Below are 24037 nucleotides of genomic sequence, written 5' to 3' on the forward strand. Positions count from 1 at the left end.
CTTGGAGCTCTGGGTCCCCAGGGAATGTCAGAACTGTGTGTGTGGGTAGCAGACGGAAGTTTGGGATCCTGAGGAGGTGAGGAGGTCCCAAGGGGTAAAAGAGGCGCGTGTGCTTAGAAAGACATGAATTCTGACCTAATGTGGAGAATAGCAAACTGTCCTTTCCAGTGATTTCTAACCTGGACTCTGGCCTCCCTGGGGCCCTGGAAAGTAGTGTTTGAGTCTGCTATGAGCTGCTTATTAATATTTCAAACTATTAATTAGAAGAGCTGGCCTATTAACCTATGAAAAGGCTATACGTAAGTTCCTTTGCTTTTGGCTCGGTTTATATTTACTCAACAATGGAACACTGGTGCTTTCTTGCTAACAAGAGGGACTGCTTAATAAAACAGTGAATACAAATGATTACTTAATAGTGTAGTAGGAAAAAACTCAACTTCCAAACCATGGGGTCTAATGGGATTGGGGGCTAATAGATGGGGTCCTTGATGAGAAGGCTGGAAAGCTCTTATTTAAACTTCTTATCTTTCAAGCCTCCTTCCAGCTCTGGGAACCTTAATTACCCCTCTGCCCCCTTTTGCTTTTGCTAAGGAAAGCTATTCTGGGGCCTCTGTGACTGTACGTCCTGGCTTTGAGGGCTCAGTGCAATGTTGAGGTTCTGCTCAACATCGAGGTTGGTTGTGGGTAGGCAGGCAGAGCCCCTGGGAAGCAGGCGGGGAGGGGAGCAGTCAGTCCCCCCTGATCATTAGGATGAGTGGCTTCGTTTTCCAGGCAAGAGATGCTTCACACTCTTTCCCGTCTGTTCAAAAATGCTGGCTCCACACAGGCACAAGACACCTGAGTCAGGTAGAACCTGTCAGCTGACTGGACCCCCAGATTGAAGAGTGGTCAGGGAGGGGCTGGCTGCAGCCTGGCCTGTCGGCCCTAAAAGGCAGAGACCATTCCAGCCTTCGAGGAATGGGGAAAAGGTGGGAACTGAGCTGGCCCAGAGGCCTTCCTGCACTTCCTGCCTAATCTCCAAAGTAAAATTAAACTGCCGATGCAGATGCAAATGGATGGCGGTGGCCTGGCTGCCTCAGCTCAGGCCGGCAGAGCCTGGTCCTCAATCACTTGCTTCCTCCCGTTCCCTTAGAAGACATTTGCATCTCCAGCAAAGGGAAAGCTTTTGCTCCTTTTATTCAAGAAGCTTGATTTGGTCGAAAAGCACTGAATAAATAGCTAGAGAAAGGGCTTTTATTTTTCACAGTTCCTGAGAGGGTGTGTTTGCTTTGAGGCCAAGACCCAATTTCTAGGAAGGTACTAAATTGACTAGGATTACTTTCATGAGAAGCAATTAAAATCGATTTCTCTCTTTCGGAAGCTCCTATTTCACTCCAAAGAACAAATTAGCTACCTGTCTAAGGCACAGATTATTCGCCGGGAATCTAGCTCTGGCCACATCCTCAACTCATACCGAATGTCATGGGGGCGGCTGATGAGAAAGTGCTTTGTCCTTCGGAGAGGATCCGAGATGACATTGCCCCGGTTCCAGCAAGAAATGTGCTGGGAGATGCTTGCCCTGCACCAGGGAGGGGTGACGTGGAACCATCCAGATGCCCTGCGCCTCTTGTTGACCCAAGTGGCCTGGGTTGGCAAGTTGATGTCCCTCTAGGGCTCGAGTATGATTCAAAGTTGGGGCCAAAGCTGTCCGGACCCCATCACAGGATCCCAAATGGCTGCTGCACAGGGGAAGTGGGGGAACCTTGGTGCTTAGGTGCAGACTTGCCTCATACTGGGAGGGTCCAAGGTCGGCTGAGCACAGTCAGCTGGAGTAGAATCTGCCTTGTGTCAAGTACAAATCGAAACAGCTGTCAAGTCAGCGAGTAAAGGCCCAACCAGGCATCCTGGACCTGTGACTGCCACGGCCCCCCAAGCTGCCTGGCTCCTGGCTCCCCACCACTGCCCCACTGAAGAAGCACTGAGACTGAGCCCCCAACCCTGCCCTGGTGGTGTGAGCTGCCCCTTGTAGAGACGTGACATTCTGGGAGTTGGGGTGGAGAGCAGGTGGACGGGGGAGCACGTGTTGGGGGCCTGGACTGCAAGTGGACATGGGAACACAGGACAGAGGAAGAAAGGAGATGGGAAGGGCAGAGGTTGCTGAGGCCCAAGGATGGCTGCAGTTTGGTGCCTGGGAGTGTCACACAGTTCTCTCCCCGGCTCCATCCTCGGAGTGGCATGACTGCAGTCCACACACAGGAATGCAGGTGGTAGGGGCACTTCGGTAAGCTCCTCCTGCAATTGCTCACCAGCCTTGGACCACCAGAGTCCTTCTCTCACGTGAGCCCCTTCTCCTCTTTCTTGCTGTTTTACCCCAGCCCCAATTCAGAACCGGGCAAGAGGAGGACACAACACCTGACACACTAGGATGATAATCCCATCAGCAGTTCGCTTTTGCCACAGCTCTCCAGCTCTTCTTCAGAAGTCCAAGGGCACATGCCTGAGTCTGTGTCATGGGGGAGAGCCTGGCAGCAGGCCCCCAGGACAAGGAAGGCAGGCAGATCCCAGCCATCCCAATGCCCTGGCAGACAGCTCCTGGCAACTGGCTGCCCCTCCATGAAGAGAGAGCCATGGCCTGTTCACCTGGGCAGGTGGTGGTGAGTGGCGGGAGACCTCTATCTTTGTCTAGACATCCCCAGCCCCAGAAGGAAGCCCCCTCTCCCCTGGCACATGATACATACACTTTGGCTTGCGAAGGGGTACTGGGTGCAACTCGGTGGTGATGGTTTTAGACGACAGGAGCTGTTCCTTTGAGCCCCAGTCTTCTTCCCACTGCTTCTTAAAATTCTCTTCCTCCTCCACGATCCTGAAATAAGACGCCTGTGACTGGAGTCAGAACCTTTGCAGGCCTGCCTTCTGCCTATTGGGGAACGCCAACCAGCCTGGGGAGAAGCCACGTGGTTGTAGCTGTGACGAAAACGAGTCCCTGGCACTTGTATTCTAAATCAGGTGTGAATGCCACCCTGACAGTTACAAGACTGTATTCCAGTTACCCTAATATGATGGGTTTTACTAGGATTATGGAAAGACCACAAATAAAGGACGGTCCACAAGGGGACAAGAGGGCCAGGTAACCTGGGCCTGGAGGTGGCCTCTGGGGCCGCACTCCCGCGAGTACACTCACGTCCACGCACAGACATGTGTGTGCAGACACATGGGGCCAAGGCACTCACTGTTCCATCTCCTTCCGGTATCTCTCATTTTCCTCTGCTGCCTTCTGGGCAATTTCCTTTTTCCTTCTGAAACACAAATGCAAGTTGGCATGTTGGAGTCTATGTCAGAGAAGTTAACTCTTCCTTGCAGCTAACCTCTGATTTGAGAAAAGTTTTAAATATTCCTTCCAGGCTCCTTTCCAAGGATGCCTGGACCAAATTTGGATGCTGGGAAAGAGGATCCAGAAAAGTCTGGATCCTGTGCTCTTGTGTGGTTTCGTCTGGCACTGCTGAGCAGAGATTCTGCACTGCGGGAGACTGGAGGCAGTTCAGTGCAGGCCACATGCCATGCAGCCACCTCTAAACACCAGCATAAAGTGACTGACTGAGTGAGGTCCTCCCAGAGGAGGGCCCCAGACCCCAGGGGCAAAGCCGGGGCTGCTAAGCAAGGCCAGAGTAATGGGCAGAGGTACCACCCAGAGTGGTTCTTCAGGCAAATTCTGTGAAGGGAGAAGTGGAAAGATCCTGTCCACTTTCCTTTCCCAAATTCTTATTATGCTCATAGAATGTATCTGGATTGGGATTTTGACAATAGTTTTTGACTTATGAATTCTCTCAGTCATCATCCCAGCCACTCTGGGGTTGGTGGGGGGTAGTTCTGATCACCATAGATGGGGCAGCCAAACTGCCTGGGTATGAATTCCACAGCTTAGCCATGTCTGACTTTGTACACAAGTGGTGTAACCTCTCTGAGTCTCAGTCTCCTCACCTATAAAATGGGTTAATACCATCTATCTCCCAGGGCTATTATGGGAATTCAGTTGAGGAACGTAAACAAGGCCCTAATACAATGCCAGCCACATGGCTGGCACTTGACGAATGTTAGTTATTGCTAGTAGCATCCTATTTTCCATATTCCTGGGTCTTGGAAATCAAGGGCTTTCCTTGGCAAGGAGGGAGGAGCCTCATGGTCTGGAGGCAGGGAATGCTTCCACTGAGCATCACTGAACCCATCCGGTCTGAAGACAGGCCTCGAGGGAGAGAATGAAGTCAGCTCAGGATGCAGTGGGCAGGAAGAAAGGCAGGTGGGATGGTACAGTGGTCTGGGAGGGCAGGGCAGGGGCCTCCTGGCTGGCCACACTCACTGCCGCTCCATCTCCTGCTGCTCCCGGAGGATCTTGTTGGATTCCATCGCCAGCCGCTTCTGCATCAGAAGCTCCTGTCGCTGCAGCTCGCGCTGCCGGAACTCTTCCAGCCGCTCCCGGTCTGTCATGAACAGCTCCCGGCCCTCATGGGGAGAAAAGAGGCGCCTTGCTCAGTCCCCTGGGAACCCAGAAGTCCACTGCCAGAGTTTGAGGGCCAAGATTTGGGTTGCCTTCTCATCTCCGTGGCCCCCCATGTCAGGCATTGTGGCTCCTGCTCTGTCTGACCCAAGCTTCTGGCTGGGCAGAAATCCTCCCCAGCTGCTATCAGAGCTTCAGGGAAGGAGACCCCTTGGCCTTTCCCACGAGTGTGTGTCAGAGATCAGGGGTCTGAGCAGCTGGGCTGCAGGTCAGGGGTCACGGGGCCCCCACCAGCTCGTTCTGGACTTACAGCTCCGGCTACGATGGAGATGGTCAGGCTGCGGCTACTCTTCAGCACGTTCACGGCCTGTGGGGACAGGCAGATCGTCAGCTGAGACCTGACAGATCAGAGTAGTTGAGGCCTCTGGAGAGCACAGAAGGCTTCAGACATTGTGGCAAGGGGGACGTAGGTGAGAAGAGGACAGCAGAGAGGATCGCAGCCAGAAGGTGAAAAACCCACATCTCACCTCCTTGTGGTCCAGGTTGGAGAAGTCGATGCCATTGACTTCGACAATCTGGTCCCCTGGCTGGTGGAGAAATGGAGAGGGATCAGCATGTTTGTATTATCTGTACACTCAGTCTGTTGGAAGAGCTCCCCCTGGAGGTCAGCATCAGACGTTGGGTCTTCAAGTAGCTGTACCTCAACTCTTCCGAAAGAGCAGAGTTCCAATAGGGTCCTCCCAGGGCTCCTCCACCCCATATCTCTTTCATCAGTTGTCAAATATTACACCTTTATAAGTTCATTACTTTGGCTGAATTTACGACATTTGCTTTAAAAACTCAGTTTGTAGACTTACGAGCCTTTAAGCTTCTCATATAGTAGATTCTGTGTGGAGTCATAATAATAATTAGTATAATAGCTAACGTTAATCGATCCCTCAGTAGGTACCAGACACAGTTCTAAGCACATGTATTAATACATTTAATCTACACAATGACCCCAGAAGGAAGGCTAGTACCCCCATTTTACAGGATAGGAAACTGAAGCAGAGAAAGAGGAAATAACTTGTCCAAAGAAGAGGTTAAGAGTTCTATCTAGCTCTGGAATCAGACCACCTAGGTTTGAATCCCAGCCCTGCCATACTACGTACATGATCTTGGAAAGATCTTTCTCTGGCTCTCAGTTTCCTCATCTGTAAAATGAGGCTAACGATAGTACCTAATTTTCAGAGTTCTTATACATTTTAAAGGGCTTAGAACAATGTCCAATCCAGTTAACGCTCAATGAATGTCAATTCTGATTATTATTACTACATCCCAAGCTCAGGACCAAAGGCTCTCAGAGCTGGAGAAGGGCTGGAGAAAGGCTCAAATGTCACCCGCTCTGTGAAGCCTTCCCTTTGGGGGTTAGTAGGAATCATCAGCCAGTGAGTGTTGAGAGAGGGCTGTGTGGGAAAGCACGTGCTCCATCCCTGTGCGATCACAGTCTGACCCTGCACCCCACAGGGGCCCCACTGGGGCAGGCCCAGGGTCACTCACCTCCAGCCCCACCTCAGCAGACAGGGAGCCAGGCTTCACGTGGCTGATGAAGATGCCAGGTTTCTGGATGGGGCCGCTGGAAATGCTGTGGGAGATTCGGGAGGTGAGGTGAGCCTCTGCTCCTCAGTGCTTGCTCATTTGCAATGACCGGCCCCCATGCCTGTGTGTCCAGGTCACGCATGAGCTCAGTACCCAAGCCCTCTGTCATCTACCTGTTCAGCCTCTGTCTACCTGTCCAGCCTCATTTCCCTGTGGCAACTACCAACAGAAAGCTACGTCTAATTCCCCCTACCCAACCTCTCATCCAACCTATTGCATATGCTGTTTCTTCTCTCTTTCTAGCATTTTCCTATGCATTCCTCAACACTCAAATGTTATCTCCTCTCCAAGGTTTTAACCAATCTCCTTATTCTATCCCCTGACTAAGCTGGTTGCTCCCTTCCCCGTGCTCCTAAAACACCTACAGCAAGGATGGCACTTGTACTGTTTGTTAATGTCCCCTCCCAGATCTGTGGCAGATATCACTAATCAATCGCCACACTCTTTTCCACCTACGCCTACATACAGCATTAAAGTTCTTTTCAAAATAGTACTCCAGGGCAGCCACCACTAACTGACTAGAGAGAGCACAGGACGGAAAACTTATTTGCCACCCCTGACCCAGAATGCAGCTCCGTGACAGAGTCCCTCAATACTGGAACTATTTACGTGGTTGGCTTCTATATTAAGCTATAATTTCTTAGAAAGGAGGGACTTTTTTTTTTTTAATCACTTATGCTTGTCAGAAATGTGATGGAATGGAAATAAGAAGAATAACTTAGGGAATTCTCTGGTGGTCCAGTGGTTAGGACTCTGCGCTTTCGCTGCCGAGGGCCCAGATTCAATCTCTGGTCGGGGAACTAGGATCGCACAAGCCTCGTGGTGCGGTCAAAAAAAAAAAAAGACAAATAATAATAGCTAATATTTATGAACTGCTTACTACCTGCCAGGCACTAAGCTTGGTACTTCATTCTGTCATCTCACTCTTCCCCCGTGTGATATGGGGACTACTGCTGCTGATTTATAGAGAAAGAAACTGAGGGGACTTCCCTGGTGGCACAGTGGTTAAGACTCTGTGCTCCCAATGCAGGGAGCCCGGATTTGATCCCTGGTCAGGGAACTAGATCCCACATGCATGCCGCAACTAAGAATTCGCATGCCACAACTAAGGAGTCCACGTGACGCAACTAAGGAGCTGGCGAGCTGCAACTAAGGAGCCCACCTGCAGCAACTAAGACCTGATGCAACCAAAACAAACAAACAAATAAATAAATAAACTGAGGGTCAGGGTGGTTAAGTAGCTAGTCCAAGGTTCTAGAGCTCATAGGTGGCACAGCAGGGCCTAGATCTCTAACTGCAGTACCCGTGTGCTTAACAAGAATGCCCCATGAGACTCAATGCCTGTTTGCAACTCCCTGGCTGCCTCCTAAGGAAGCCACAAGGTAATAAGTGAGAAGGGAACTGTGACAGAGATGATCAGCTTGACAGGTTCCTTTTGCATGACTTGAGGGCCCACCAAAGGAACATGGCTCTGCCTTTGGGCCTCAGTTTCCTCCTCTGTAAAATGGGCCTGTTAGAGCTGTCCCTCTGGCCCTACAGGGCTGTTGTGAAGCTCAGAGGGGAAATCAAGCACCAAGAAGTGTCATCACTAGTGGACAAAAGTCTCCTCAGAAGCAGCAGTGAGAAAGGGGAGTGGTGTGAGGGACCTATTGGGGTCTGCTGGCCATGAGTGAGCCCCAGGGCGTACCTGCCACCCACCTGCAGCCAAGGCCCCGGGAGCCCACCAGGCTGATGAAGACCTTCTTCTCCTTGTTTTCCTGACTGCTGGGGGAGCCCAGGCTGGTCTGCCCACCCTGAGGGAGGGAGATGATAAGGTCACCGGGTGTCCGCATTGTGCAAGGGGCCTCTTGTGCTCATAAGGCCTTCGGGGCAAGCCATGCTGTCCCCACGTGAGCCCGACTGCCGTTTTGTCCCTGGGAGTGTGCGTCTATACCAGCTGGGCCACCACCCACAGGGGCATTCTGGATGTGCTGGGGGCCTATATGAAGCCCCTGAGGACACATCCCTAGAGAAGGCCTTCCTTCAGGACCAGCTACCCCATCCAGCCCCCACCACCGGCGGTCCTGACCCTTACCCCAGATTCCGACACAAACTGATCCACATACTGCCATTTGAGGGGCTCATCGGGAGAACTGATGGCAGGGGAGAGTAGAAGGCGCGTCATTAGGGAGAGATGTTTGAGGCACCAGGCCCCAAATCCAAATCTTCCCCATCTGAAGCCTGCACCATCACTGGCCCAGGGGCAGTGCTGGCCAGATCCCAGGCTGATCCAGGACCCTGAGCCCATAGGGAGGAGTCTGCCTGCAGAGGAGGGTCCTGCTCACCTCTTCACAGGGATCAGGCCGATGTCTGTGGGAGAAAGGCATGGGGGTTAGGATGGCTCCTCTGCCCTCCCTTCCTCCCCTAGGAGCTGGGTACCACCAGGTGCCCCACCCTGCCCCACCGTCAGCACCCCCGTGCTCTGGCCTCACTCACGTCTCACTTTGATGGACACAGTCTTCTTGGTGCGGATGAGGTTGATGACCTCCTCATGGGTGCAGGAGGCGATGGAATACCCATTGATCCGGACGATCTCATCCCCTACCTTAACCACAGGCAGAGAGAAGACGCACCGGGGTGAGGAAGCATCGGGCAGCTGGGCAGGCTCATGGCCAGATACTCCTGGCCTGCTCTCCAGAAGTCTTTCTGCCCATTTTACAGATGGGGGAACCAAGATGGGGGCGAGGGGCACAGAGAGCGGGTAGCAGAGCTGGGAGGAGAAGTCAGGATTCTGTACCCTCACTCTGTCCCTTCCACCCACTGGGGCACCATCAGGTTCTGGAATTCATGCGAAGGGCGACCCTCCAACAAGATTCAAGCAGCTCTTCCCTGGCCTTTGTCCTCTGAGCACCTTGGCCCTGGGGATCAGTCCTGAAGCTCCCCATTTAATAACTACGGGGCTGGAAGGATCCTCAGACATCAGTTGAAACTGAGGCCCAGGAGGTGATTTTTGTCCACAGTCACAGTCATTAGCTACAGAGCAGGAACTGGATCGTGGACGACCCGACCCTCTCCAGCCTGAGGCCAGGGCAGTTCAGCTGGCGGCCTACCTCACACCACACATGCTGACCCTTTAGAGACTTGTTAGTAAGTGTAGGGGACGCAGCTTGACTCTCAGTGAGGTCTGGGGGCTGGGTGGGCACATAGCCTCTGAGGGGTCCTCCAGGCCAACACCTACCCTTTACAACAACCCCCAGAGTCACCTTCTCCCTACTGTCACCCGAACACTTCCCTTCCACACCTGGACCCAGACCCCCGTCTTCTCAGTGGTCTGGCAAGGGGCTCAAAGAGGCGCCACAGGGGTGGGGGGGGCGGTCACTAAGGACCCCTCTAGGTTTCTGGGGCCTTCTCATGGAAGGAGGATGGCTGGATGGCCTCCTTGCAGCAGTTCTTCACAACAACTCTGCGTGTCTGTTAATCAGATGAGGAAACTGAGGCTCAGAGAGGTGAGGTGACTTGCTCAAGGTCACCCAGCTAGTGAACAGTGCTGCTGAGATTTGACATCAGGGCTCCCTGACAGACAAGTGTTGTCTCTTGGGTGTCTGGAAGCAGAAGAGAAGGGACTCTGGCCAAGCTTGGCTGCGGTTCCCTGTGTCCTGTCCTCTCTGGATCCTTGCCACCTGACAGAGCCCTCAAGTCCCATAGGAAAGGCAGGGATAACTCTGTCCATTTTACAGCTGGGACAACCAAGGCACACAGAATTATTCTCTAGCCTTGGACTATACAGCAAGTCGTGCAGGGCAGAGGACGTAGGTTCAGACAGGATACACTTGGACAAAAATCTAAAATAACTCCAGTAGGGGGACAAGTGCAGAGATGGAGGAGTCCCAGGGCTGGGTCCAAGGCCCCCACTCGGGGCCCAGCCTCACAGGTCAAATCAACGGGACCTTCAGTTGAGCCAGGCTGTATCTGAACATGCCCCTCCCCCACCCTCAGACATACGATCTCCCCAGAAACATGAACCCCACCCAGACAGGTGAATAGATGCAGATGTTTTCCCCAAGCTGCTCTGAGTGAAGCTCCCTGTGTTGTTCCAAAAGGGAACCTGCCCGGGACCCCAGTGGAACGATTCCCACACAACCCCCGGCTCAGCTTGCAGGATTGACTTTCCTCTCCCTCTCGCTCCCGCGTGGAGCCCTGCAAAAGGCCCTTTGTGCAAGGGCAACAGTGAAATGACGATCTGAGGGACAGCAGCACAAAGGAGAGATGAGCTCGTTAACCCGAGAAAGGGTTGATAATTCATAAGCCTGAGAAACAGGCAGGAAGGTAAAAGTCTACGTTTCATTAAAACGCCCTGAGGCCCCCAATCATGGAGGAATCGTTGAGAAGTGCTTGTCCTAGGAGGAGACCTCACCCTGGAAAAAAAAGAGGGCTCAGCTGACGCCAAGAGAAGAGCTCATTATGTTTTTTCTCTGGCTGTGTTTCTGGGCTGGAAAATGTGTGGCACAGGAGAGGAATAATGAAGGGGCTGAAATTTCAGACGCTACCAGTGAGCCGTGAGACAGGGATTTAGAACAAAGCGATGTCTGTCAGCTCCCAGTTTCCACCTCCCACTCCACGGTGTCTTGTACCATTAGCCGTCAGGGCCCCTGAAGCCCCTGGCTTGGCAGCCCAGATTGGGATGCTGGTAACAAACATGCTGGAAGCCCTGGGCGGGGGTGGGAGGGCCTCCTCTGTCTGGACATATAAAAACACAGCGCTGGGCTCTGGCAGGAGCGAGACCTGGAGGTCTGCCCATCTCTGCCCAGACACTGAGGCGTGGCGACCCCAAGGGAGGGGCCCCTGGGGTGCTGAAGAGAGATCCCTGGACTTGGCAGTCAGGAGACCCAGGTTCAAATCCTGGTTTTGCCACTTACTGGCTGTGTGACTCTAGTCAAGTCCCTGATCTTCTATCAACTCTGTAAAATGGGGATGAGAAAGCCCAGGCATACAGTGAGAACTGGCTGTCAACATGTTACCTGGCACATTATAGGTGTTTATTAAATCTCCCTCTCTGCTTGCTTAACAAACACACAGCGTTAACTGGTATATATAGAATGGATAAACAACAAGGTTCTATGGTACAGCACAGGGAACTATATTCAATATCCGGTGATAAACCATAATGGAAAAGAATATGAAAAAGAATGTATATATGTTTATGACTGAGTCACTTTGCTGTACAGCAGTAATTAACACATCAATCAACTATACTTCAATAAAAAGAATTTAGAAAAAAATAGTACATTCATATGATTCAAAAGCCAAATAATATTAAAAGACGTAGCCTTAAAAGACTCCATCTCACCTTATCCCCCATCCACTCCAGCTCCCCCTCCAACAAGTAACTGCTTTGCATTGTGTGTGTGTGTGTGTGTGTGTGCGCGTGTGTGTGTTTCCTTAAGCAAACACAAACAAATCATATATATTCTGGGAGTGTAAAATGCACGTTGTTTTCTGCAAACTAACACACAGCATTTATGTGCCAGATACTGATACAAGTACTTTGTAATATGAATTCATTTATTCCGGCCTAACAACCTGATGAGGTAAGTAGTAGTATCATCATCCCATTTTACAGATGAGGAAACTGAGGCAGGGGGTTAAGTAATTTCACCAAAGTCACACAGCTAATGAATAGCAAAGCCAGGACATTCCAGCTCCAGAGTCTATGCTCTGAAGCACTGCACTATGCCAGTATTTCCTTTCCCCTTCCAGGGAGAAGGCTATGTGTCCAGAACTTCAGGTGTCAGGACATAATTATGCTCTTCCTTCAGACATAAGGGAGGTGGGGTGCAGTGCAGCAGGGGCAGCAACAGCTGGGAGCCAGGTTCTCAGCTCCACTCAAAAAAACAGGCAACACACTACTATATACAAAATAGATAAGGACATACTGTACAGCACAGGGAACTCTACCCAATACTCTGTAATGGCCTATATGGGAAAAGAATCTAAAAAAGAGTGGATATATGTATATGTGTAACTGATTCACTTTGCTGTACACCTGAAGCTAAGACAACACTGTAAATCAACTCTACGCCAATAAAAACTGAAAGAAGAAAAAGAAAACAGGCAAGTACCTGCAGCCACACTTGTAGAGGCCCGAGGACACTCTGCCAGGATATGTCACCCTTTCCCTCTCCCAAAGGCTCAGAAGGGCGAGGTGACCATGTTACACCACACAGCCTAGTGAGTGAATGAGGCGGAGGCAGGAAGCCTGAGGGCTTGGTCCCCACATCCCCCGAGCTCTGCTCACTCACCTGGAGCCCGACGCTGTCTGCCTGGCCACCTTTGATGAGGTGGGAGATGAAGAGCCCGCAGCCGAACTCGAGGCCACCACGCACGCTGAGGCCGAGGCCTTCGGGGTGCAGCCGGTCCAGACGCACCTCCTTCAGCTTCCTGCCAAGGGAGGAGGGACTGGTGACGGCCCAGCTCTGGCCTGATGGCCAGCGCTGCCCCATCCACTCGTGAGCGGCCCTGTCCATCCCGGGGTGACCTCTCCCCCGCCCCGCCTCCGGCCTGCGGCTCCCTCCGCACCTGGAGCGCCGGGGGGTTAGCTGGTCGTACTCCACCTGGTGCTTCAGTGGGATCAGGGGCCGGATGGCGTCAAACAGGGGCAGGCGGCTGGGCTCGTTGATGACCAGCTTCAGGTCTCCCACAAGCACAGCCACGTCCATGGTTCTGCAGAGACACAGGGACCCTGAAGCCTCCCCCTTAGCCATGACCTCTGAGACCCCAGGATTCCCAGAGGAAGCAGTCCTGGGCTGGGTCCCCACCCACTGGGCCCAGGCCTTGGAATTGAGGAGAACTCTCCTGAAATGCCCAGAGCCCCTAACGATGGGTCGGGTGCCTCAGAAGAGTCCGTTCTCCCATGTAAGTATCTCAAGGAAACCACCGAAGTAGGGGTTGTTCACTCATCCTGCGGATGAAATCAAGCCAGGATTCAAAGTCAGCTCTGCTACTTCTGAAGCCCAGCATCCTTCCAGACAGGAAACCTCTGTGGGATGGCGGTGAGCCCTCTCATCCCCTTGTTTCCTGCTCTGAGCTGCAGCCTCATACTATCTCTCACAAGCTTCCACCTCAGACCGTTCAGACCCTCAACGTCTGGGGCCAGCACCTCTCCAGCTGCCAGCTGACTGGCTCACTCTCAGCCCATCTTTTTTTAAAATGTAAATTGCTCCCCTTCTCAAAATCCTTCGATGGCTCCCCACTGCCCAGAGGACACAGTCCATCCTTCTTGGTAGGCTCAGGGCCTCCATGACCTGTTTCTGTGGAACTGCCCAGGCTGGTGGCTGTTATAGTCTCTCTCACAACCTGTGCTTTCACATCTCTGAACCGTTGCTTATGTTGATCTCTCACCCTGGAATGTCCTTCCCTGATATTTCCACCCAGCAAAATCCTTCTTACCCTTCAAAAACCTAGCTCAAGCCTTCTTGATCCTCCCTCCACAGTTAGAACTGAGAATTCCTTTCTTTACATTCCTGCTTTTACCTCTACTCAGCAGTTATTTCACTGGAACTTTATTACAGTTCCTTGTGTTGCTAGTGTCTGTCCATCTCCCCCAACTAAGCCACAAGTTAGTTGAGGAAAGGAAGTAGATATTCATTTCCACATTCTGCATGGTGCCCGGCCAGTGGCAGGAGCTTATAAATGTTGCTGAATGAATCAAAAAGCGGGTGAGCGATAACAGACATCTGATGCCGGCACTGGGACCAGCTGGCATTTCCTGTCCTATCCTAGCAATCACACTCTGTTGAACCTATCTGGCTACCTGACAGCTTCCCCCATCAGACTGTAAGCAACTAGGTGGCAGCAACCAGTCTGTCTTGCTTATACGTGTACCCCTATCCGCTAGCACAGAGCCATACACAGTGTATTTGTGTAAATATTTGCTGAGACAAGTGAGTGGCGTGTCTATTTGATTCCCAGGAACACCGAGCATCAGCCTCCCTGAGCCCCCCAGGATAAGAGGAGGAGGTCCTCCTGTCTCAGAACAAACCATTCCAGGTTTCCCTGAAGACAGAGGTACCCGGGGTGGCCCACAGGAGCTGGACCCAGTACACTTACTGGTGGTACATCCGCAACACATCGTAGAGATAGTCCTTTTCTGCATCATTTTCAATCAGAAAATCCACCTGGAAAACCCAAAGGCAGAATTACAACTCCAGGCCCAGCACCCCGATAGCAGATCCCCCCTGCTGGGGGACCTCCTCCACATCTCCTCAGGGTTGTGAGAAGAGGAAGGAAGCCAGAGCCAGGGTGGCCCCCTGACTCCAACACATCAGACTGTGCAGACCACCCTGACGTGGCCCCAGGAGTACCTCTAAGCATCCGACGTGGTCAGGCTGAGCCTCGACCCCGGGTGGAGTGATGCGTGTGCACACAGGGATGCACACGAATATCATACACGTGAACCCCCACGTGACAGCAATGCACCCCCATGGCAGCCATGCTGCCGGTCACCTCCATGGCTATGTCACCTGTGTCCAGTGTGGCAACACCAATGTCAGCTCCCCGCTCTGGAAGAAGCCCACTGTCTTACCTGATGGTGGCTGTAGTGCCAGATAGCTGCTTTCAGAAAGGATTTAGGCCACTCGCTCATAGAGCACATCCCACCAGCCGGGAGCGCCCTACCACTGGATTCTTCCTTGTCCAGTCCTGGCCTAAGCTGGGTCAGCCCTGACTTCTGGTCAGTCCTTCCCCTTCCCATGCCCCTGTATGCCTCCCCCGCCACCTCAAGGGGAGAATCGGGTTACATTATTTCAACTTCACTGACGTCAATGGCTGGGAGTCCAAGGTCAGGGTCAAGAGCTGTTTCATTAGCACCTCAGTCCCAGGGGAGCTGGTGGGCCAGGAGCCCCAGATTCCACTCCCTGGGACAGCTCAGTGTGAATCTCTGTGCACTATATCCTTAGCTCTCTCTTCAGCCCAGGACTGAGTAAGAGGGCAGGGTGGAGGCTCGAGGGGTCCTTGGGTCCCTCCCTCCTCCAGCCTCCAGGCCCAACAGCATGGTCCAGGGCCTCAGCCCACAGAGGGAGAAGCTGCTGCTGGAAGCTGGAAGCTCCCACCTGATTGGTCCTCAGAGGAGGGCCAGGGCATCTTTGCCTTTTTCTATGGGCATCTTAAGGACTCTGGAAGGTTGGGGGAAATCTGTCTGTCCCAACACAGAGAGGACGTACTGGACCCAGCCTTTGGGATTTCTGGACTGAACAGGAGGGGTACAGAATACAGATTTCTTGTCTCCACCTAGCTGTACCCCTGTCCCTCTAGAATTAGGCTGAGCATTTCATTAAAGATGAGAATAACCGAGGAGGCTTGCCCTGCACTCACTGACTCACAGCTGGGCTTCAGCAGCTACAGAAGTTTATATCCCCCCTGCTCCAAGAAGGGTACTGCTGCTTTCTCCCACTTCACTGCCCCTCTCCTCCAGGCCAGGGGCTCCCAGCTAGCCAGAGATGGGGGACAGAAGCATCAGCTACAGTGGGTGGTACTGAACCTTAGGTGGTAGCCCGGGCTTTTACACACACCACAGAAGTGGGTACCTCCAAAAGCTCATCTCTACGAGGGGCCAGCCTGGACTCGCTCTCCCTGCTCTGCCTGGGCCTGCAAGAGAGGGGTGGGGAAGAGCGTCAAGATGGGCCTGGGCTGCCCACATGCGGCTGTGGAAGAGGAGTCTGAGCAGAGAAAAATTCTGAATTTCCCTAGGATCAGGGGCCAGAAATATTTAAATAAATTGGATCATATCACTTGAGTACTTAATAGCTTCTCGTTGTACTCAAAACAAAATTCAGATCCAAATTCTTTACCTTAACTTATCAAAGCCCAACTTCAGCTCCTGACTGGTTGCAGGGGCCTCCTTTCAGTGCTTCCCACGGGCCACACTCGCTCTAGCCTCAGGGCCATCGCATGTGCTGCTTTCTCTGCCTGGACTGCTTCCCCTCTTCCCTGCATGGCTGGCCTCCTCCCCAGGGAGGTCTCCCTGCTCACCTACCTAAACAGAACGCACTCCCACACCCCAGAGATGCTTCAATTCCTTCACTGTAACAGTCACAATTTGTAATGAAAGGCTTGCTTTTTTGTGAATTGCTCTGTTTCCTTCATCAGACAGAAAACCCCATGAGGGAAAGATGAGGTCTGTGTGTTCCAAATCTCTTGTGACTAACGCATAGTAAGTGGTCGATAAATAAGCATCAAACGGATTTGTCCATCCCCCTGCCTCCTGGTACGTCCACAATCAGATGGGAGAAAGGGAATCGCTGGAACAGAAGGGGAAGGGAAATAATATTTGCACCATGGGATGGCACCAGGAGCTTTTCTGGGCTTTATTCCATGTGTTTATCTCACCAGCCCTACAAGGCCGATGTTCTCACACCATTTTGCAGATGAGGAAACTGAAGACCAGAGAGGTTAAGCCATCTCACTCAAGGTCCCACGGCTAATAAGAGACAGAGCTAAGGTTTGAACCTTGGTCTATCTGATTCCAAAGCCTATGCTCTTCCTGCTGGCACCACTGCGTGGGTGAGTCAGGCCTTCCAGAGGAAAAAATTCCAGGGCCTCCTTAGGCCAAAATTTCAAATGCTCTGCTCTCAGGAGGATCTCCCTTATCTCTAATCCCCACCACTCTCCTCTGCACTATTAAGAAAACCCTTTGGGTTTGGTTCATAACAAGAAAGAAAACACAACATCTTTTGGGTGACTCTTGGAACCGCAGATGTTCTGTTCTCTAAGGAAGCATAAAAATCCCATCTGCTCTGATTGCAGTGAGGAGAGCCCAACCAAAGGGCTTCTAGCTCAATTCCAGCCATGGGTGGTGACGTAAGACAAAGTAGAGGAGAGGGAAATCTCTTATTCACTGAGGCCTTAAGACTGAAGCTCTCTCCCACCCCTCCTTGCAGAAATGCCTCCTGCTGCATCATTAAATGTAAGAAGTGAGGCACTGTTCCTGGTAGACAGCATTTAGGCACTGGGTGGAGAGTGGGAATGGAAGACAAAGGCAATTTCTAATGTTAAAGTCTAGGGTTCTGATTTTCTGCCCTCCTGGGCCAAGCATAGAACGCCTGGAGATGCTCTTTGTGGAAAGAGCCTATTCCTGGGGGTCCCAGGTTCCTGGTCCTTGTGGGCAGCCCTCCAATGCTGACCACTGCATCCAGAGGCCCCACTGAGAAACCACGTCCTACCAGTCTCCTTCTGAGGCAGCCCACAAAGTTCAGCTCCTTAGCCTGATGTCCATCCACTCTCACCGCTTAGGTCACTCCCATCCTGGCCTTCAGTTCTGCCCTTACCTGCTCCTCCAGGGTCATCTCCTTGGGGATCTCCATCATTCCCCAAGTGGGACTCAGGCTGCAGCTGAACAGACCCTTCCCCCAACATATCGGAACCTTCCCATCCTCACTCAGAATGTTTCATCGACCCCCAGAAATTCAACTCATCCATTTAAAAAATTATCCACACACCATTATATCTGGGAAAACATACCCGGTTTCTGTAGAATGCTCTTTAAGTACAAATGTAAGTGATAAATCAAAATGGTGGTACTCTGGTGACCCTGACCATTCTCCACCGGGGAATGTCTCCAGAGAGACTCAGGGATAACAGCACTGCTTTGTTCTCTGACCACACCCGAGTGAAAACACACAGTCACACCTCAGCCTCTGGGCTTTAAAAGGAACCGAGAAAGACAACTGAGAAGCATGGAACTTTCTCTAGAAGCCCAAACATGCAGTAACCTCACCACTGTAATTCAAATTTCACTTTTTAAATATTTTAAACATGTATATGGTATCCCCTCGTCCTGGAATCTGGGTTCAAGCAAACTCCCCAGGGGGGTCTGCCCAGCACCAGTCCAAGGATCAGCTTCAGTGAACCCTGCCCTTGGGCCCTTTGTACCATTCTCCTGAAACCTTGAGCTCAGGTACCTGTAACCCACCTGGCACCAAGTAGGTCTTCAACAGCACCGTGCCATGCACACGGGTGCACAGTGCTCAGCGTGTCTGCTGAATGACGAGTGAACTCCTTTAGCCTTAGACTAGAGCCTTCCTTCCTTCCTCTCCGCCCAGTCCAGTCACCTTCCCATGGCTTCTTAGTACACAGCCTCCTGGATCTGGCTCCTCTCAGCTCAGTTCCCGCTGCTCACAAAGAGTAGGTCCCAGACCCAAGCAAGAGGGATTGCCCTCCCTCCTCCCACCTGACCCCTGCCTTCATTTAAGGGGAGTCCAAGCCCCCTCTTCTAGAGTCTTTCCTGACCGTGCCCAGCCCAAAGCCTCCTCACGGGCCTCCCAGCCCGAGGCCCTTCTTGCCCGGCTCCCTCATTCAGTACAGACTCTGCTTACAGACTGGCCATTATGTCTGAAGAACTTTACTTGCATTATCTTTAACCTCCCAACAACCCTCTAAGTGGATGGATATTATTATCCCCATTAGACAGATGAGGAAATCGAGGCTCAGAGAAGTGGGAGAGATGAGATGCCTGCTGGCTCCAAAACCCCTGCTTGTTTTCTAACTCCCACATGATATCCACTTACCAGACAGAACTTTCTTGTTTGCATTTGTCCAATACATATTTACTGAGCACCTACTGTGTGCAAGACCATGTCTTCTTTCTATAGCTAGATTTAGAAAGCTTTTCCTTTTCTTGGATCCCCCTTGATGCTGGGCACAGAAGCCCTAATGAGGCCACCATCTACAAAAAACTGTGTGGGGGTCTCTATCACATCAATCCCCCATTCCCACCCAACTTGTGTCTGGTCCCCTCCATCCAGCATGGGCATTCTCTGACAGATGCTCAGCTGGCTCAGTGTTATTGGCCTGCATGGTGTGTGGGGGAAGTGCATCTCCCCCCTCATAAGGTTCAGGCCCCGTGTCTGGGGCAGTGGAGGCAAATTCAGGCTTTGGCCTTGAGCCCTCTCCAGCCTCATCTCCCTGCCTTCCTGCATATGGACTGGCCTTTCAGAACAGCCGCACAGCGGAAGCACACAACCTTCAGCTTATGCAAATTCAACTCCATGCATGCACCCAGCCAAAGATGGAGAAAGAGAGCAAGAAGCAAGTTAAATAATGCATGTTGTTCCGCTGGGTGACATTTGCCCTCCTGGGGCTGTGGTGGGGATTACATGAATGAATGTATATAAAGTACTTAGGACAGTGCCAAGGGCTCTAAAACGTGCGCTGGATCTCTTCCTTTTTGCCTCCAGACCCACAACCCAGCCTCCTCCACCCAGTTTTATGTCCCAGGAAGCTTTGCATGGGCCCCCTGCCCTCTGCTTCCTGCTGTGTTCAGCCAGGGGGTGGTGAGAGGGCCTGGGGAGAAAGGGAGTGGGGTTCTGATTCCCCGGCTCCCTCCACGCTGGACCACCACGAGGCAGGTGCCCCCAGCTGAGGCTGCAGCGTCTGACTGGGCGTCTCTCTCGCAGCCATGCTCTCCCTTGCTCTGGAACCCCCTTCCGTTGCCCCTTCAGGAGCCCCTGGCCTCCAGCTGCTGCTCCTCCCAGGCTGTGTTACCACACCTTGTCAGCTCAGCCATCCCTGCCTTTCCGCTTATGCAGTCCCTTCATAAAACGCTTCAGTTTCCCATTCGGATGAGCCACCTGCTTCCTGCTGCGACCATGGCTGGTGTGAAACCTTAGCTATTCGTACTGGTGGTACCAGCAGTTCTTCTCTGGAGCTTTTCCTCCACCTGCAAGTCTCCTCAAATACCAGCTCTCCTTGGTCAAGCCTTTCCTCAGGCTCCGCCACAAAGCCTGTCCTGTCATTCTCTGTGCACAGGAGGGCACTTTGTCCCCACCTCTGCCACGGGACTCACCAAGCTGTGTCGGACTTCCTTTCTTCACCTGACTGTCTCTCACTAATCTGTATCTGGTCCCGACACAGGCCTAGGGGAAGGTGGGGAGTGAGGCCACAAGTCCCTTCCCCATCTGAGTTTGCACATCTCTGTGCTTCAGTTTCCTCATCTGTAAAATGGGGATAAAAGTATCTCACAAGACTTCATCATTCTATGAGAGATTAAAAATTGTTTTTTAAATTATTCATTGAGTTAATAGTTGTTGAATACTTAGAACAGTGCCTGGAAAGTAGCAAGTTCTAAGTGTTTGTTAATTAAACTAAGTAAGAATAAATGAACACAAATTCCATGTTCTCAGCAGCTGGCAGAGAGTGGACCCTCCATAAATGTTGCTGGGGTGAATGGATCTAGCTCTGCTTCGGCCCAGGCCTTCACATTGTGCATCCCAGATAGTACTGGATTTATCTGACCCATGTTTTATTGTCCTTCATCTTTTCAAGAGACTCGTTTCATGCTACCTAGTTGGTAGCATCTGACCCAGTGCTGGGCACAGCCAATCACTCCCTCCTTCTGCTGGTTCTCCTGCCTTCCTTGCTGTTTCTTCTCCTCTTCCTCTCCTCTACAGATTGGGGTGCTCCGGGCTCTGTTCTGGGTCTTCTTTCCATCTACACTGTGTCCCTAAGTGACCTCATCAGTCTCTGGGGTTTAAGTACCATCTATTCTCCGAGGATTCACTGAGGCTTATCCTAGCACAGACCTCTCCCCTGATTTTCACACTCCTACAGCTACTGGCCTTCTTTTTTTAAAAATATATATATAGATATATTTTTTAAACATCTTTATTGGAGTATAATTGCTTTACAATGGTGTGTTAGTTTCTGCTTTATAACAAAGTGAATCAGCTATACATATACATATATCCCAATATCTCCTCCCTCTTGCGTCTCCCTCCCACCCTCCCTATCCCACCCCTCTAGGTGGTCACAAAGCACCGAGCTGATCTCCCTGTGCTATGCGGCTGCTTCCCACTAGCTATCTATTTTACATTTGGTAGTGTATATATGTCCATGCCACTCTCTCACTTCGTCCCAGCTTACCCTTCCCCCTCCCTGTGTCCTCAAGTCCATTCTCCACATCTGTGTCTTTATTCATGTCCTGCCCCTAGGTTCTTCAGAACCATCTTTTTTTTTTTTTTTTTTAGATTCCATATATATGTGTTAGCATATACATGTATTTGTTTTTCTCTTTCTGACTTACTTCACTCTGTATGACAGACTCTAGATCCATCCACCTCACTACAAATAACTCAATTTCATTTCTTTTTATGGCTGAGTAATATTCCATTGTGTATATGTGCCACTCATCTTTATCCATTCATCTGTCAATGGACATTTAGGTTGCTTCCATGTCCTGGCTATTGTAAATAGAGCTGCAATGAACATTGTGGTACATGACTCTTTTTGAATTATGGTTTTCTCAGGGTATATGCCCAGGAGTGGGACTGCTGGGTCATATGGTAGTTCTGTTTTTAGTTTTTAAAGGAACCTCCATACTGTTCTCCATAGTGGCTGTATCAATTTACATTCCCACCAACAGTGCAAGAGGGCATTCTTAGTCACCTCTGTACTTGGAGATCTAAAAGGCATCTCAAATATAAAACATTCAAAATGGAGCTCTTGGTTTCCACCACCTCCCGCTCTGTCCCCACCAACCTGCTCCTCCTCCCAGCACATAGTCTCACCCTTGATACCTTTTTCTCGACACCCACAGCCAATCCCATCAGCAAAGCCTGTCAGGTCTACCTTGAACATGTATCCTCGGTCTGGCTACTCCACCTGGTCCAACGCCCCCCTCCCCTCCCTGTGCCCTGGGCTACTTCAGAAGCCTCCTAAGTGAGGGTCCCTTTTCTACCCTTGGCCCTCTCAGTCTGTTCTCTATCAGCAGTCAGAGCAATTCTTTTAAAATGTAATTCAGTCATGTCACTCCCCAGCTGGCTTCTCTCACTTAGAACAAAACCCCAAATCCTGAGTATGGCCTATCAGAACTCCACCACCCCTCTGATCCACCCCCTAGCACTCTTCATTCCATAATTCTTCTCGGAAACACCATCCTACTTGCTGTTCCTAAAGAAGGCAAGCAAATGCCTGCCTCAGGGCCTTTGTACTTGCTGTTCCCTCTTCCTGGAATGCTCTTCTACATATATCCCCATGGCTCCTTCCCTCATTTCTTTTATGTCTTTCCTCAAATATCACTTCTTCAGAGAGGTTTCCCTGACTATCCTATAAAAAGTACTATCTCGTCACTCTTTATCCCCTCAGCCCAGTTTATTTTTTTCATAGCATTCATTACTGCTTGGCATTATATGATACTTTCATATATGATACTTTGGTTTACTTGTTAACTGTCTGTCTTCCCCACTAGAAAGTGCTAAGAGGGCAGAGACTTTGTTTTCTTATTCAATGGTTAGAGTACTGCCCAGCATATATTAGTAGCTCAGTCAATATTTATTGCATGCATGAATGAATGACTGATTAGCAAATCCCTAGAATGTAGAGGCTCTTTCTGACCTTCTCATTTATTCCCCCAACCTCTTCGGCCAGATTCCTAGCTTTGGGCAGGGTACAGTGTAGATGCCCATAAATGTATGATTGCTGAACAGTCAATAAATACTTTTTGAGCAAATGAGTTACCAAGTTCTTGCAACATGCAGATGCAGTGAGCACAGGGGCAGCCCTCTTTTGAAAAGCTGGTTCTCTCGGGTAGAAGTCTTAGTCTCTGTTGCTCCCTCCCCTCACCTTGGTATCCTGACTCCAAGGCTGTGACCAGGAAGGACACGCAAGTACTGCTGGTCTGCTGGTGGCCTTGGGGAAACTGCACAAGCCCAACAGTCCCTGCTCAGTGGCATGGAGACTGTTGGCTCATCCAACAGGATGCTCTGCAGGTATCAGCTGGGAACAGTGTGGTCATTTACCAAATGGTTACCAAATGACCAGAGAAGCCAGTGTTTGAATTCCTATTTAATCCTAACTGTCCTGTGGGGTAAGCACTATGAACCTCAACGCAAAGTTAAGGAAACTAAAGCTCAGCGAGACTGCTTGCCCAAGGTCTCACTGGCAGTGAGTGACAGGATTGAGATTTGACCCCAGTTCTACCTAACAACAGACAACAGTGGACATTTGTTGAGGCTTCACTAAGTAAAAGGGTCTATTTAAGCTTCCTACACATGTGTAGATCTCATCTGGTACTAACAATAAACACACTAGTTAAATATTATTGTTATCCCTATTTAACAAATTGGAGAACTGAGGCACAGAGAGGTTAATAACTTGCTCCAGGTCACACAGCACTTTCCATGACAACACACTACCTTTAAAATGTTACCTCCAATGACTAAGAATTTATTTAGGTTACAAACCATTCCCAAGGGGTGAATTTGCTCTGAAACGCTAAGGAAGGGACATCTTAGAAAGCAGTAAACAGGCAAGGTCTCTCCTCTGCTGCTTCATCTTCTCTCTACAGTTCCTAGATGATCTCCACCCTGGGAGGGGAAGGTTGCTGCTGCCGCCACCCTGGGAGGGGAAGGTTGCTGCTGCCTCCGAAGCAACAGGGCACAAAGTCCAGCCCCGGCCTTGCCCAGCATGCCCTGCCTGCTCACACAGGGGCATTAATAGGTAATGACTTTCGTGATGCGGAAGAGCAGGGCAGTGGAAACACAGAGGCCTGAGGCCCTTTGGAGCCCATGGGGCCTGTGGAAGAGGAATAGGGGCTAACCCAGGGGCTGAGTCAGACACCAGGGACTCCAGATATAATTCTCTCAAAGAGGCAGAGAAAAGTACCCCATGAGGAGAAGACAAAAGAGGACCGACATTATTTTCAGCCCGGGGCAGGAAACTGAAATGCAAGCCTGAGTCATCTTGGGGTGGGGGACGGGCAGTTGTGCTCTTTCAACAGTGGGTTGCCTGAAATCTACACTCACCAAACGGCCTCAGCAGCTGAAATTTCTCCCCTCAAGTCCCTTTGCAACAGGATGCACTGGTGAACACTGTCTCACACTCCCCTTGCTATCTGCCAGCCCCCAAACTCCTGCTTGAACTTCCGGTTATCTCTCACCCTTGGGATCCCAAGGCCTCATT

General features: G+C 51.1%; 1 protein-coding gene across 4 annotated transcripts in view; it reads right to left on the reverse strand.

Annotated features, from left to right (window-relative positions):
* Positions 1–24037, reverse strand: part of USH1C (USH1 protein network component harmonin) — a gene marked incomplete at its 3' end in the record, with an annotated part of 52292 nt that overhangs the window by 26881 nt on the left and 1374 nt on the right. For all 4 annotated transcript variants that reach the window (XM_082660679.1, XM_082660678.1, XM_082660680.1 and 1 more), the window contains exons 2-14: positions 14195–14262; positions 12665–12808; positions 12384–12526; positions 8585–8689; positions 8434–8458; positions 8184–8241; positions 7808–7902; positions 6011–6095; positions 4999–5058; positions 4782–4838; positions 4334–4476; positions 3210–3275; positions 2718–2842 (exon numbers count right to left, since the gene is read on the reverse strand). In XM_082660679.1, the coding sequence (XP_082516805.1) occupies positions 2718–2842; positions 3210–3275; positions 4334–4476; positions 4782–4838; positions 4999–5058; positions 6011–6095; positions 7808–7902; positions 8184–8241; positions 8434–8458; positions 8585–8689; positions 12384–12526; positions 12665–12808; positions 14195–14262 (1174 nt within the window). The remainder of the gene's footprint in view (positions 1–2717; positions 2843–3209; positions 3276–4333; positions 4477–4781; positions 4839–4998; positions 5059–6010; positions 6096–7807; positions 7903–8183; positions 8242–8433; positions 8459–8584; positions 8690–12383; positions 12527–12664; positions 12809–14194; positions 14263–24037) is intronic.

This window comes from Grampus griseus (genome assembly GCF_964374135.1).
Source record: "Grampus griseus genome assembly, chromosome: 8".
Lineage (NCBI taxonomy): Eukaryota > Metazoa > Chordata > Mammalia > Artiodactyla > Delphinidae > Grampus > Grampus griseus.